Source organism: Thunnus albacares, chromosome 11 (assembly GCF_914725855.1).
Source record: "Thunnus albacares chromosome 11, fThuAlb1.1, whole genome shotgun sequence".
In the NCBI taxonomy this organism is placed as follows: Eukaryota; Metazoa; Chordata; class Actinopteri; order Scombriformes; family Scombridae; genus Thunnus; species Thunnus albacares.
This window is the reverse complement of record NC_058116.1, coordinates 13,048,887-13,062,805: the sequence shown is the minus strand read 5'-3', so window position 1 is coordinate 13,062,805 and position 13,919 is coordinate 13,048,887. Positions and strand designations below refer to the sequence as shown.

The 13,919-nt window shown below is 39.4% G+C and overlaps 1 protein-coding gene across 1 annotated transcript; it reads left to right on the top strand.

Moving 5' to 3' along the window:
* Nucleotides 1-479: 479 nt before the first annotated feature.
* Nucleotides 480-12,210, top strand: LOC122992229 (leucine-rich repeat-containing protein 58-like). Its single transcript, XM_044365955.1, has 4 exons — nt 480-1,202; nt 8,607-8,735; nt 8,890-9,167; nt 9,421-12,210. Exons 1-4 carry the CDS (start codon nt 745-747, stop codon nt 9,612-9,614), a joined length of 1,059 nt encoding a protein of 352 aa, XP_044221890.1. The 5' UTR covers nt 480-744; the 3' UTR covers nt 9,615-12,210.
* Nucleotides 12,211-13,919: the final 1,709 nt, after the last annotated feature.

The following is a 13,919-nucleotide window of genomic DNA, read 5'->3' as shown; positions in this document are numbered from 1 at the left end:
AATCTCACTTACCATTTCTGAAATGTGCTCTCCTTATAGATGGACATAAACAGAATAAAAGCATGACAAGTAATTTTGAATAACTGTGAATACAGTGGGAGGAACCCAATTATCCAGTATCTATTCCTCATTCTATGCACGTCTTAGTCAGCAGAGTCTTGCATAATGTAACAGAAGAGGGGTGTTGCATAATGGCAGACGGGACTGGGCAGCTGACATACAGGATCATCAGTCACCTCTCCCGTTGTTGCAAGACTTAAAAACTTAATCACCTCAGTAACATCGATCAACATGGTATTGCACGGCTGCAAAAACGTCACTCAACTGGGCAATAAAGCTGTTACAAATGCCTTAAGTAATACTCATAATATTCACTGTAATATGACAGATTGGGAGACTAGCCAATCAACGGTGGGTGGGCGGGGTTTGTGTCAGGCTCAGCCAATCACAAAACATGGAAGCAAATATTCTCTGAAAGAACGGCTGCATTGTGAGAGAGAGCGACACAGTGCTTACTGTTGATACATGTCGCCTGTCCTCAGCAGTAAATCAGTGACCTAGATTTTCACTAGCGAGATGCGGCTAAATGTTGCGGGAGCAAATAAAGAGATATTTCTGTTCTCCACGTTAACAACAGACCACGAGTCCTGGAGCTAACTGGCGGTGCACGGGGGCGTTCAGCCTGCAGCAAAAACTTCCACAAGGACTTTGTTCAGAGTTTAAATTCACGCTAAAATTGTCAAAATGGAGATTCACGAAGGGGCAGCGGCAGCGGGCGACGGCGTGCTTGATTTCTCCCGTTTGAGTTTGAACACTTTTAGCGTTGACAGCATGAGCGACGAGAGGAAAAGGGACACCAAACAGCTCTACCTGAACCACAACCGGCTGGGCTCGCTCCCCTCGTCGGTCAGCCTTTTCTGCAACCTCGAGTTTTTGGACATCAGCAACAACGGACTGACGGCCATCTGTGAGGGCATTACGCGACTGACCAAGCTGAAAACACTAATAGCCAAGAACAACCGTCTGGACGAATTTTCGCTGCCCAAGGAGTTCGGCTCTCTGCAGCTGGAAGTGTTGAACTTTGGTGGGAACCGATTTGAGGAGATCCCGCTTCAGTGCATGAAACTGCTGCGTCTGCAGTCGCTTTCAATCGGCGGAAACAGACTGAAAAGTATACCTGCAGAGATAGAAAATCTAACCAGGTAGGTCATGGAGGATACTTACCAGAAACAGCTGGCCAAGTTAATTGTATAGTAACATCATCATAAGTCATAAAAGTAGGTCAGGTATCAAGCCAACAGGTCAAACTGACCGTACACTGACCAAATTTACACTGTGTTGATTGCAAAATCTGTTTTTCAAGAGAGACCTGGCAAAGAGGGCAGTGTAAAAACATTGTTGCCAAACCAATACATAAAATCAACATAAACAGACTAAGACAAATAAGTATACACAATATCCAGTTAATATGCTTTAAAATAGTATGAAATATCCAGTTTAGATGCACTAAGAATATAGACCAAAACCAGTGAAGATGCACAAATGGGTATGATTTTCATTAACTGAAATAAGGTAAGAACTGGGGCTGTAACTAATGATTATTACCTCAAATGTCTTGTTTTGTCAGGACCAACAGTAGACAACCCAAAGATATTCAGTTTATTGTCATAAAAGACTTTTAAAAAAAGAGAAAATATCCACACTTCAGGAGTTGGAACCAAACAATTTTAGCATTTTTTCTTTAAAAATGACTTAAAGCGATTAATCAGCTATTAAAGTAGTTGGCAATTCATTTTCCGTCAATCAGCAAATCGATTAATCAACTAATCCTTGCAGCTCTAGTAAGAACAATACATTTATAAGTAAATACACTCACCAACATAATCAGTTCTGACTGTTTCACATCCTTCTATACATTGTTCCAGGTGTAAGGGGCAGTGTATTTAAAAGCTATTTTGCCCAACTCCAGCCTAACTTGGGGAACTGATATCAGTATAACATCATGAGAACACAGCCATATTGGTTTTGATTTCATGTATGTACACAGGTAAGGAGGAACTAGGGATGGGAATCTTTGGGAGTCTTGATTCGATAAATGGAATGGGGGGGGGGCTTTTTTGGGCTCTTACTCCAGTGCACTGTGTGCCAAATCATTCACCCTGGTCTTCAATCGATTGAACTGGAATATGAAACATAACTGACAGTTAAGCTAGCTGGTCTTGATGAAGATCACTTCCCTAATAGACAGAAACAGAAACAGAAAAAAAGCAGAGAAAATTTTGAGAGTACCCAGCTTTTCTGAACAATATTAAACCCAGATTCCAGGAATTCAAATATTTTTACTACAGATGGGGAAGAACAATAGATAACAGTATCATCAGCATAAAAATGGCACAGTGCATTTGAGAAGTTATCACGAAGATTATTTACTTGTATGGAAAATAAAAATGGTCCAAGCATAGAACCCTGGGGTATGCCCTTTGATACAGGGAGGAAGGAAGAAAACCCAGCAAACTGGACACATTGAGTTCTACTTGACAAGTAATTTATAAAACACTTTACAGCAATACTACAGAGTCTATTAATCAGGGTGACAGGGTCAACTGTGTCAAAAGCCTTGGACAAATCGATAAAGAGTAAGAGTTTTTGCAGTCCAGTGCCTCAGTAATGCCATACGCCACTTTAAGAGCGGCAGTGCGTCGTTATCTGACAAGCCAACACAATGTCTATGTAGAGAAGGGCTGAACAATTAATCGAAATTGCTATATGGCTCACTGCAACTTTCAAATCGCAGGAGGTGCAATATTTTTTATATGTGAAATATGTGTCAAAATACCATTTTAAATTAAATATTGTCATGCTGCAGAGATGTCCTGGCCTACACATCATATTCTAAACATCTTTGTTTGGTACAGATCCCCTTTTGAGTAAATTATATTTCCGTACTGGGACACCTTGGAGTATATTATAGAGCTTATACAAATGTCAAGTACCATTATCCACATTGTCCGTTTCGCCCATGATTGGGTTTGTTGAGAGTTAACTGGTAACATAGTGAGAAACACAGTTGCTGTTGCTATGGCTACCTCCTGTTAAATACAGTGGGGTCCAAAAGTCTGAGATCACTTTCCCATTCACTTGAATGAGAAAGACTTTTGGACCCTTCTGCATGTCTGATGCACTGTTACAATGTTGGTTCACTTGTTAACTAGAAGTTAAACAGACAACTGCAAGCCAATCAGAAAAAAAAAATACTTTCCACAGTTGTGGTGTATTTCATGGTTACAGTTTACATAAAAGTTCTATTTGTCTGTTTACAATGTAGATGGAGTTTTGTAATAAGTCAGTGGCACAATGATTTGAATAACGTTTTTTCTGAATATTCAATCAATCACCTTTTCAGTTTTATATCTAGAGCTGAAATAGTAAGGCAATTAGTTAATATACATAAAATGAATCCATAACTATTATGATAATTGATTGTATTGTCAAGTAAAAATGCCAAACATTCACTAGATCCAACTTGTCAGAGGATTTCCTGCTTTTCTTTATCTTATGTGATAGTAAATTGAATATCTTTGGGTTTTCGACTGTTGGTCTTCAAGCAATTTGAAGACTCCCCCTTTGGCTTTAAGAAACTGTGATGGCATCTTTCACAAATTTCTGAAAGTGAATAGACCAAATGATCATCAAATAATTGAGAAAATTATTTTTCGACAATGAAAACTAGTAAGTTGCAGCCCTACATTAAATACATTAACTAAAAGGTAGAGTTAGTTAACAGGTTAATGGCATAATGTCACTTTCAGAGCGTTCACATTCGTCGGCATCCTACCAACCCCATTGTCTGTTAGTGTGTTTGTCATGTATCTCTACACACTGAACCGACAAAAGTGCATCCTGGAATTTAAAATGTTACGTGCTTTCCTGAGTTGAACTCATGAGAATCTAGCTTTCATGTGTTGCATTTGCAATCTGTATCCTGCATCTGCTCCCAATTTTTATCAGTTGTGTCATAGAAAGTACTGTAAACCACTTTAGTTTCACATGAGTCAGAGGAGTTGACCCACTTGTTTAACCTGGAAACAATCTTTTCAAAACTGTTTACAGCATCCACTATCACTAGTCACATGTAGCATTTTTGAAAACATAATTTAATTTAGGTCAGTTTTTCTATTTCTATTTCTTTGTTTGATTAGCGGTGATAACTGAAACCATATGTGACATTCCTTTTGTATTTACCGCTGTACTGCTGCTGTTACCTCCGTCTGTATGTGTCATGTTCATTTCCAGACTTTTAAGCTGTAAACATCATGATTCATAGGGTGTTCAAGATAATTGTGTACTAAGTTGTTTCAGTAACTACCCTGGACTGGTTTTACAGCTAAACCAATAGCAATTACTCATAGCAGAAAAGTAGAAGTGACATGGAATACTTTTGAGATACGTTATCACTGTAACATTTATTTAAAAAGTAAAACAGATATGGCAGCTGAACAAATTGCAGCAACAGTGCTATAATATTATATGGCCGCACAGGAGAGAAAAAAGGTCTCTTAGTATGTGTACATCTGTACAGAAAATGCTAATTACGGACAAAGTACATGATTCAAAAATTGATGTTTGTTTCTGTGATAATTTATTATTTAGGGGTCTAAACTGAATAAAAAGCACTAGAGAATTGAAAAAAGGAGCATTAAATGTCACTTGTGTTGCACGGTATACTGACACAGGAAGGTATTGCAATACCCTGCCGTTTAAAAACAGTACTATACCCCATTTTTATTAGTACCGATACTTTAAGAATGACAGTGTTTAATTAGAGCTGTATATCCTATGAGTTGCATCAATGTGTGACAGCAGGGCAGCGTGTGTGTGCAGCGCTTTGCTTCCACTCTTGCTGCAGCTTTCATGGTGACAGAACGAGAGGCTGCTAGTACAAGTGTTCTTGCCAACCGTCCACGACTTGTTGACAAAGCAGACGCACAGAGCGAAATATGGCATTATTTCGCTTACATAGCCGACAGTCAGGGCAAGCCCTCGGACACCACAAAGCCCGTCTGTGAAAGATGTTGTTGATTCAAGCTACGTTCATGTTTCACATCCAGACTGAAGCTACGTTCATGTTTCACATGCAGACTGAATATATTATTCCATTACTTTTCCTGATGTTTCAGGTTTTTGCCGTGGTATCTTTTAGGTATTAAGATATTTAGGCAGGTATTGTATTGAAGTCATAATTTTGGTATCGTGGCAACACGCCAACAACAAGCCAATTTTAACTAACTTACTATCAGAACTAAAATTTAAAAATGTAAATATATCATCTCTAAAATCTGCACCCCACAGTTCATTTAGAGATGTTTCTGGTGAAGCATGTCTTCCCTTTGAGCCCCATTAATCATTATGAGTGATGAGTGTATTTTAAATCCTTTATTACAAACCAATTGTTTGCTGTCTCTTTTCCATGGATCTGACACTCTGCATCTCTGTTCTAAATATGCCTGCTCAACAAAACCTTTGCACTCCATAAGAGTAGTTAATGTTATGGATATGATTTGGATTGTGATTAATGTTAAAGGGAATATGGTGCTGTGATATTGTCGCACCAAGCACAGACACATGGACGTATGCTATGGCATAACTGCCCCCACTCCCTCCTACTCCTGCGGCCCCCTGACGATCGGATCGCCTATCGACGATCTCAAGTAAACACACCTGGACAATATGAAAATACAAACAATTGCCCAACCCTAGTAGCAGGTCATAGTGACCCCCTGCCTGTCTAAAGGTCAAACATGTAAAAGTGTCATCAGTTTATTATGCACACAAAAACAACTTGTGTAGCCGTTTGTAAGGAATGAAGTCAATAAGAGGGGGAAGTTGTAAAGAGCCACTCAGTTAATAATCAAACACAGTCATGACTATTCATTTGAGGACATCTTGACATATGTCAAGTGTCTGGAACTAATCGAAAAAATAATCACAAGATTAATCGATAATGAAAATAATCATTAGCTGCAGTCCTAAATCTTTCAGTAGTACCTTTTCTAATCCCCTTCAACGTACTCTCCTTGAGATGCAACACACTTGTCCCAGTGCTTCTCCCATTCCTGGAAACATTTCCTGTGGTCATCTTCTGTCACCGTGAAAGAGCCTCCTGCGATTCTTCCTGGATTTCTTCCATGACGGTGAATCGTCTCCCTTTCAGTCCCAATTTCAGTTTCACCAAGCTGTAGGCAAATCTGATAAATACACTCTACTCCTATGCTTTCGATGACTTCCAAGAATTTTTGAGTCCCTTCTTGTATATATTAACCCTCCTTTAAATTTTCACAGTGGAAATGAAAAAAGCACTCTACTTTCTACTAACAAGCCCACAATGCAGTGCAGCAAATTGTGTAGATGGGAAAGTTACCATTCTGTGACTCCACATCTGTCCGCAAAATGATAATGATGAATAAGTGTCCAAAAATCTTAACTTCCTGCTAATAAACCATGAGTGTCTGTTAAACACTTGTGCTTTTCCACTATGACGAGTCAAAACTGTCATTGCATAACTTTCATTTTGACACATTTCTACAGATTGTTTTCACTTTGACATTTTTGTCTTGGCCAGTGTCAACATGCATACTTACTTTGAATCATAAAACAGTAAAACATATAGTCCAAGCAATAATATAATGCTGACTTGTGAAAATGTTGAGCTTTGTATACTCCCCTTGATACACCCAACAACTAATCATCATAAGTCTCTGCTGGCTGACTTGTGTCATTGTGCCGGTGAGGACAGTGAGCAGACCCTGAATGTCTCCGTCACAGAGGGGGCTTGCTCAGTGCTCAGCCATCAAGGACAGTATAATGGCTTCCTGTCTCGCAGTCGCTGTGTCATCAGTTCCAACAGGCAGATGGCCTGACAGCTTACTTTCGCTGACCAGCCATCCATTTCTCTCTCTCTCTCTCCCTCTCTCTCTCTCTCTCTGTCTCTCTGTCTCTCTCTCTCTCTCTGTCTCTCTCTCTCTCTGTTTCACTCCCAATTACACCCCTGTGTACTCTATACATCCATTAACCTTCCAGGGTCCTTTGTTGTCTTAATACTATAAAAAAAACACTTGTATATCAATTGAGTTGTCTTCTGAAATGGGAAGTAGTGGTTTTGAGGTCATCATAGAAATATCTTGTTTATGTCAGTTAAGAAAATTAATTTCATGTGATAACTTTGCTCACTGACATTTTTCCTGTTAGTTGGTGTTGCATTAATGTGTGTATAGCAAGAAAAAGTCTTGATCAGCTGAGATTATTTTTGACTTTTAGTATCAATTCCCCTTTGTCTTTGAATTTTCATGTTTTGGCCCCACAGACACATGGAGTAACATATGCATACAAACTCTTTAAGGTGCTTTATGTAAGAATTTTAGTTTAAAACATTCAAAAAATATCTAAAATTATCAACAGAATGTGAAGAAATAACAGTTTTGACATAATATCAAAGACATCTATGTAGGAAGAGGAGCAGCAGCAGGAGAGAACAAAGACATATTGGAGGGACTGTGCATTTCCTTGTCTTACGATAGGGGTGGACACCCCAACTTTCTAGTGATATGCTGCCCCCAAATTGTTTGGAGTGTGGAGTATGAATTAGTCAGGTGGCCAATTCATAAATACAACACCTGTAAGCATGAAAACATGTATCTTCAGCTCCCCCTTGTGGTTGGTATAAGTTTTAATTTGGGGGTCACTGAGCTTTGTTGGCCAGAGTAATCCCTTTTTTTTATATATGTATCTTCCTGGCCCCCTGACATATATAAACCCAGCTCCCACAACATTGACGCTGCAGCAAATTTACTGTAAATAGCAAATGTAAACTGCTGATGTTGAAGTTGCGCCTCTAAAACGTGTTGTCTTTGACAATATAAGCTTTTTTACTGCACAGCACTATTATCTCTGTCTGGGCTGTTCTTCCTTGGTTTATGGGAGATTATGAAATATAATTGGTAATCAAAATGATGACTAATGCCGACTATGATGTCAACAGTCATTAAGTGTTTAGTGTCTCACATTAAAATTGCTTATCTACAATCACTTCTACTGCCGATAAATTCAGTCAGTTACTTGGCATCTGTATAAGCTGCTTTACAGCCAAACCACTGTAGTAAAGTAAAAAATCAATACATAGAAATGTTTTGGAACTCCACATATTCACACATTTGTGTTTTAGGAGGAAAATAAACATAGAAATTGGATTAAAAATCAGTGTGAGGCTGATCTTTAGTGTGAGCGTATATATATATTTGCACAATAACCAATAAACTACCAGCTACAAAAGGCTGACTGTGCAGGACACGGCTCTCACTAACCTGAGTCAGCTGTACCATCTAAACACATTTGCAACATGACGAGTGGTGTCGATGAAGGATTGCGAGATGAATCAGACAAAAAAGGTTAGAAATTCCTGGTCAAAAAAAAAAAATTTGAACCAAATCAAACCCCAAAAATAGTGTATAGAGTAAATCACTGCTATACTGTACTCTGTGATATTATTATGTACTTTCTAAACACCTAACTTAATTTTGAATGGACTCTTTTCCTCTCTTTGTTTCTATCAGTCTGGAGATGTTGTATTTGGGTGGAAACCTCATCTCAGCCATTCCGCCAGAAGTGGCTAACCTGCCCTACCTCAGCTACCTGGTCTTATGTGACAACCGCATCCAAAGTGTCCCCCCACAGCTCACCAGGTAACTGCAGCACACACTGCCACTATCTAACCAGTTTATACTGCTGTAAACAATATTCTCAGAGATAACATAAAATTGTACATGCCCTGCATGGAGCAATTAGTCATGTTTGGTAAATGAAAACATCTAAAAGTGTGTCTTCGACTCATTCCAGGCTCCACTCGCTGCGATCTCTAAGTCTTCACAACAACTTGCTCACTTACCTGCCGAGGGAGATCCTCAGCCTGGTGCACCTGCAGGAGCTCAGTCTGCGTGGAAACCCATTGGTGGTGCGCTTTGTCAAGGAGATGACCTATGACCCGCCCTCGCTGCTAGAGTTGGCAGGACGTACCATTAAGAGCAGAAATATTCCGTACTTCCCCCGGGACCTGCCCTCGAACCTGCTGCGTTACCTGGACCTGGCCAGCAAGTGCCCCAACCCCAAGTGTGCCGGTAAGAGACTTTTTTATTTTTTCTCCCAATGTTTGAGGAAAATGCACAAATTAGTATTGAGTTGTCTTTTGATTTATGATTTTTTTTATATACAGCTGTGACATTTTATTATCAATATGTGAAAACCTACTTTAACCTTTTCTTTTTTCTGCCTGATTGCCAAGTCTTGTTGATGTCTACAATTGCACAGAACAATACAAGTCACTGACCGGCCACATGAACCTGCCTTTGTTTCTCTTCTCTCTTTCTCCAGGCGTGTACTTTGATTCATGTGTGCGGCAGATAAAATTTGTGGACTTCTGTGGGAAGTACCGGCTTCCTCTCATGCACTACCTGTGCTCCCCAGAGTGCACCTCTCCCTGCAGCTCTAACCCCCAAAGCGACGCAGAGTCGGAGGACGAGAGCAGCGTGCCCGCGTACCGCCTGCAGAGGGTGCTTCTGGGATAGTATGACACGGAGAAGCCTCTAACCCTCTGGCCAAGCCCAGCATCATCAGTCTGTCACTGTTTGAATATTTCTATAAAGATGAAATTGCAGTCAGACTTCACTACACATACATGTCCAATCATGCATACACACATTCTACAGATGTGTGTGTGTATGTTTTTGCATAAAGCCAGTTAAATGCACAGAATGTGAAACTGTGGTCCTTTCTACTTTGGCCAAATGTTGAAAAAAGGTTAACTCCATTTTCTGGAATTTATTTTTGAGAAGGAACTTCCCGTTCACTCTCTCACTATGTAACACAAGCAGACCTGCCAACCTGCATAGCAGACACGCATTTTTACATCAAAGTATGCTGGTATGAGATGTTCCTTTTAAGGTTTACAAAAAGAGGCCAGTTGTCTTTTCTTTTTTTTTTTTTTTTTTTACATCTAAGTGAGGGGTAAATATAGCCGAGCCAATCGAGACATTAAGCTGGCATGATTGTTTCTTCTCCTACTAACAAATTCTCTACCAATTTAAAAAAAGAAAGAAAGAAATGAAAGGAAAAAAAAAAAAAGACCAATGACGATTAGTGACGGTTAGTGACCAATGACAGTAGTTTTGTCAGTCATGCCTCACTGTGTGGACCTAGAAGTTGCTGCAGGAAGCCTCCCAAAGCAGTAAAGCCCATATATTTCTATTTCAGCTGTCATGCTCTCAGATATGTCCACTTGCTTGTGAGATTGTATTGATTAGAAAGTCCTAATTTTTCAGAATGAAATGAGCTATTGCACACTATATACATTGACATACATGATATGATATATACATACATACATTTGACTGAAAAAAACAGGCGTTCTATCCACAAATGTTTGTGATTCAGTAGCACTAATGTTAGCTAACGGCATAGCTTAACAGGTTGTCGCCAACTTTGGGGCTACATAACGTATTGCTGTCTTTTCAACTGCTGAACTGCTGACACAGACGTTTTCATTATTTTGCAGTGTAGGGTGCACAATAGCCAGCAGTAAATTTTGGGAAGGCTTAGCCTTCTCTAGCACGCATTACCCACCGCCCCTGGTTACACGTACACACGAGAAATAACCTGGCCAGCTCTTCACTGAGGACACTTTGAAGTGAGGAGAGGAAGAAATCAAAAGTCACCATTGGATATTAAAGGAGAGAGCTATGGGGGGAGAGCAGTGTGTGTGTGTTAGCACTGTAAAACTGAGCCTACTCTAGGAAAATTTCAAGGAAAGGAAACACCCCTGTAGCAAATTAAATAACACGATATGTAATATATGTACAATAGTTCATTGTGTGAACAGCAGTGACTAGTATCTGAGGCATCTAGGTCAAAGTGGTACTCAAAAAATTAGTCCAGGGTTGGCAGGTCTGCACAAGTGAAGGAAACCTCTTATTTCCCATGTAGCCATTCAAAACCACAGTGTGTCAGTCATGACTCCATCAAGGTGCTGGTCTCACGGTTGAGCATAGGAGGGCAGTAAAAGTCTGTTTGGGTGAAGGAGCGGCATGATTCTTTTCCTTTTCCAGACAACATACTTTATCTTTATGCTTTATAGTAGCTACAGCACAACTTTCTGCATTTTCTGAAAGTTTGGATATGAACAATGTGTTTTTTTTTCTGCTGGAAACACACAGCCAGCTTTCATTAAAATTTCTCAGACCAAGTGAGCATCAAAGCTGCTGTGCTGTGGGGAAAATGTGGTATTTTTGAAGTATGTCAGCAGAAACTATGACAATACTTTTTACTCTACAGTACTCTAAACTGATAGAGTAGACTGTGTGACATGGCCTTATTTACACAGTGTGTGGTCCTGCTGGGCAAAGGTTTTATGCAGTTGTCTTACACATTATAAGATCAAGGTGGCAATCTGTTATCAGTGTTTGTGTCAGCATTGTGGTCTTTGCACACCAGTCTTGCAAAAGTTTGCCATGATGGCATATTTGTTTCAAATTAACCCAGAACATGGGTTATGTGAGTATGTGGAAGAATGCCAGTCTTACTCACAGGAAGTGGATGTGGGCGGACCAGGGAAAAACCACAGGAACAAAAGCTATTCAGCAAAACACCGTGGTAGCCTTAATGTTTATGTTCAGGGAGGTAGATTTTTTTTTTTCTGAGCATAAACATATAGATGTGTGTGAACAGAGCCCACAGACAGAGAATAGTTCTGAATTTAGTCTTTTTGAAACAGAAACTCCACTTAATTTCTGAACTAAGATAGATAGTGTTTCTGTTCCTGGTTACATCTCTGCTTAGTCTCTCTGCTTGTGTGGAAAGCTGGGAGATTTTATTGTCTCCCAGACAGTTTGTGTCCATTAGTGAGGAGGAGGAGGAACTCCGCCTGGCTTCACATTAGATCTTAATGTTTAGAAAACAGAGGAACGCTCCTCTATGTTACAGTAGCACCTATACTAGAGCCTTTGCTAAGTGCCTTACTAATGGTGACTTTTAACACAGTGAAACAGAGTATGAAGAAATGTGATATATGCACCCTGAAATGTGACAAGATTAACATGAATTATCAAGTCTTTTTTTTTAAGTGATTTTGCGTTTTTCAGCTTAACCACAGTAAAAAGTAAATGTAACCTTTTTTTTAACAAAAATAAACTGCTTTTATACAAATCCTTTTTCAAATGTAAAACACTACATATTTAAATGACTTGCGGAATAGATGGCACTTAAACAGAAAATATATTGATATATATTAATTGTATGTACTTTGACCCCATTCAGAAGATGTAAGTAGACTGTACAGTATATAATAACAATAATAAAGACTGATTGTAATATCTTGAAAATGTGTGTGAGTCGTGATCTTGATTTTTTTTTTTTTTTTTTTTTTTTTTTTTAAGCTCCCATCATATTAGAAATTTTGATGGCAGTTGCTAAAAAGAAAGACAGTTATACAATGTGGTTTTGTTTTAGTGGAAGGAAAAAAAGGAAAAGATGCACAACAACCATTGGAGAGTTTGAAGTGTGTGTGTTTTCGTGTGTGTGTTTACATGAACAACCATTTTGGGGTTTGAATGTGTCCAGGTTTCATTAGCATATGAAGGTGAGTTCATTCTGGAGGCTGAATACTGAGAGACCTTTTCACTAACCCAGAACCAAAAGACGCCAGGGCGAGTTCATTCTGCCTCTTACAATCTGCTAATCCTTCAACATCACCTGCCAAGAGCCACTAAATACTTTTTTCCCTCTTCTTTTCACAGTTTCTATTCCTACCTCAGTGTCTCATTCAATTTCTTTTTTTTTTTGCCTTACTGCTTCTTTCAGCCTAGCTGGCAAGAACGAACCTTTGAGTTTCACATATTTTGTTTGTTTTGAATGGTCACAGCTGGGTGCCTGTGTTTTCGCAGTGTGTTTCTTCTCCCTTCGTTTTCACCCTCTTTCAAGCACGTGTGTGGACGAGACCCTTAGACCAGCAGCAGGCACCCAAGGAACTCCGTCTGGAGTTATGTTACATGTAAGTTTTGTGAACACATGCGCGCACACACAGATGCTTTGTATGTTAAGACAAGAGGATGCAACCTGAGACACAACTCTGAGGAACTGGAAGCAATGAGTTGCAACTGTTAGATAAGGAGACCAGTTGTCACCACCAGTTAGGAGTCGAATAGGCCTCAGTTGAGATTACACTGAAAGTCATGAGAAAGTCAGAAAATAACTTTTTAATTTGAGCCTTAGAGACCTGGAACCCTCTTATAGTAGGTTTGGGCTCAAAAAAGGAAGTCACTGTCTCTGTCTTCTCTTTCTACAACTCTGAAAGGTAAATGTGTGTGTCTATGTAGTAGGGATGTGCAGAGGGCCCAGTATTTGTATTTGTATCTGTATTTGTTGAGGCAGCAAAATTATTTGTATTTGTATTCAAATAAAAGTGGAAAGAGGCTTAAAAATCCTGTTTTTGTTCTTATTATGCTTTTAATTTTAGATGATTAAAGTGTTACAATAAGTGTTCATGAATAAACAACCTTACGAAGGAAATCCCCACACTGGGTCTCGAATTGGAGTCTCCCAGATCATAGACAACTGCGCTGACTACTGAGCTAAAACTTAACCCATCACCTCATTGCAGACAGACCTCTACCTATTTGTACACCCATAACACAGAGACAGCACAGCATTTAACTTGTAGAGAAGATCTTCAAAGGCCATTATTGCTCTGCACTTTTCATTTATTGCCTATATTTTACAACCTAACTTTGTGGAAAGGAGAAGGGGAACAACAGGTTATGAAAAGTCCCTTGGGAGCACTTTTTGTGTGTCAGTAGCTCAGCTTTATCTCTGGGGAACAT

Bases quoted from the DNA above. Each gene is read 5' to 3' on its own strand.
- LOC122992229 (XM_044365955.1), top strand. From the start codon at position 745: ATGGAGATTCACGAAGGGGCAGCGGCAGCGGGCGACGGCGTGCTTGAT. The intron at 1,203-8,606 runs GTAGGTCATGGA...TGTTTCTATCAG, and splicing joins GAGATAGAAAATCTAACCAG to TCTGGAGATGTTGTATTTGG. The intron at 9,168-9,420 runs GTAAGAGACTTT...CTCTTTCTCCAG, and splicing joins CCCCAACCCCAAGTGTGCCG to GCGTGTACTTTGATTCATGT.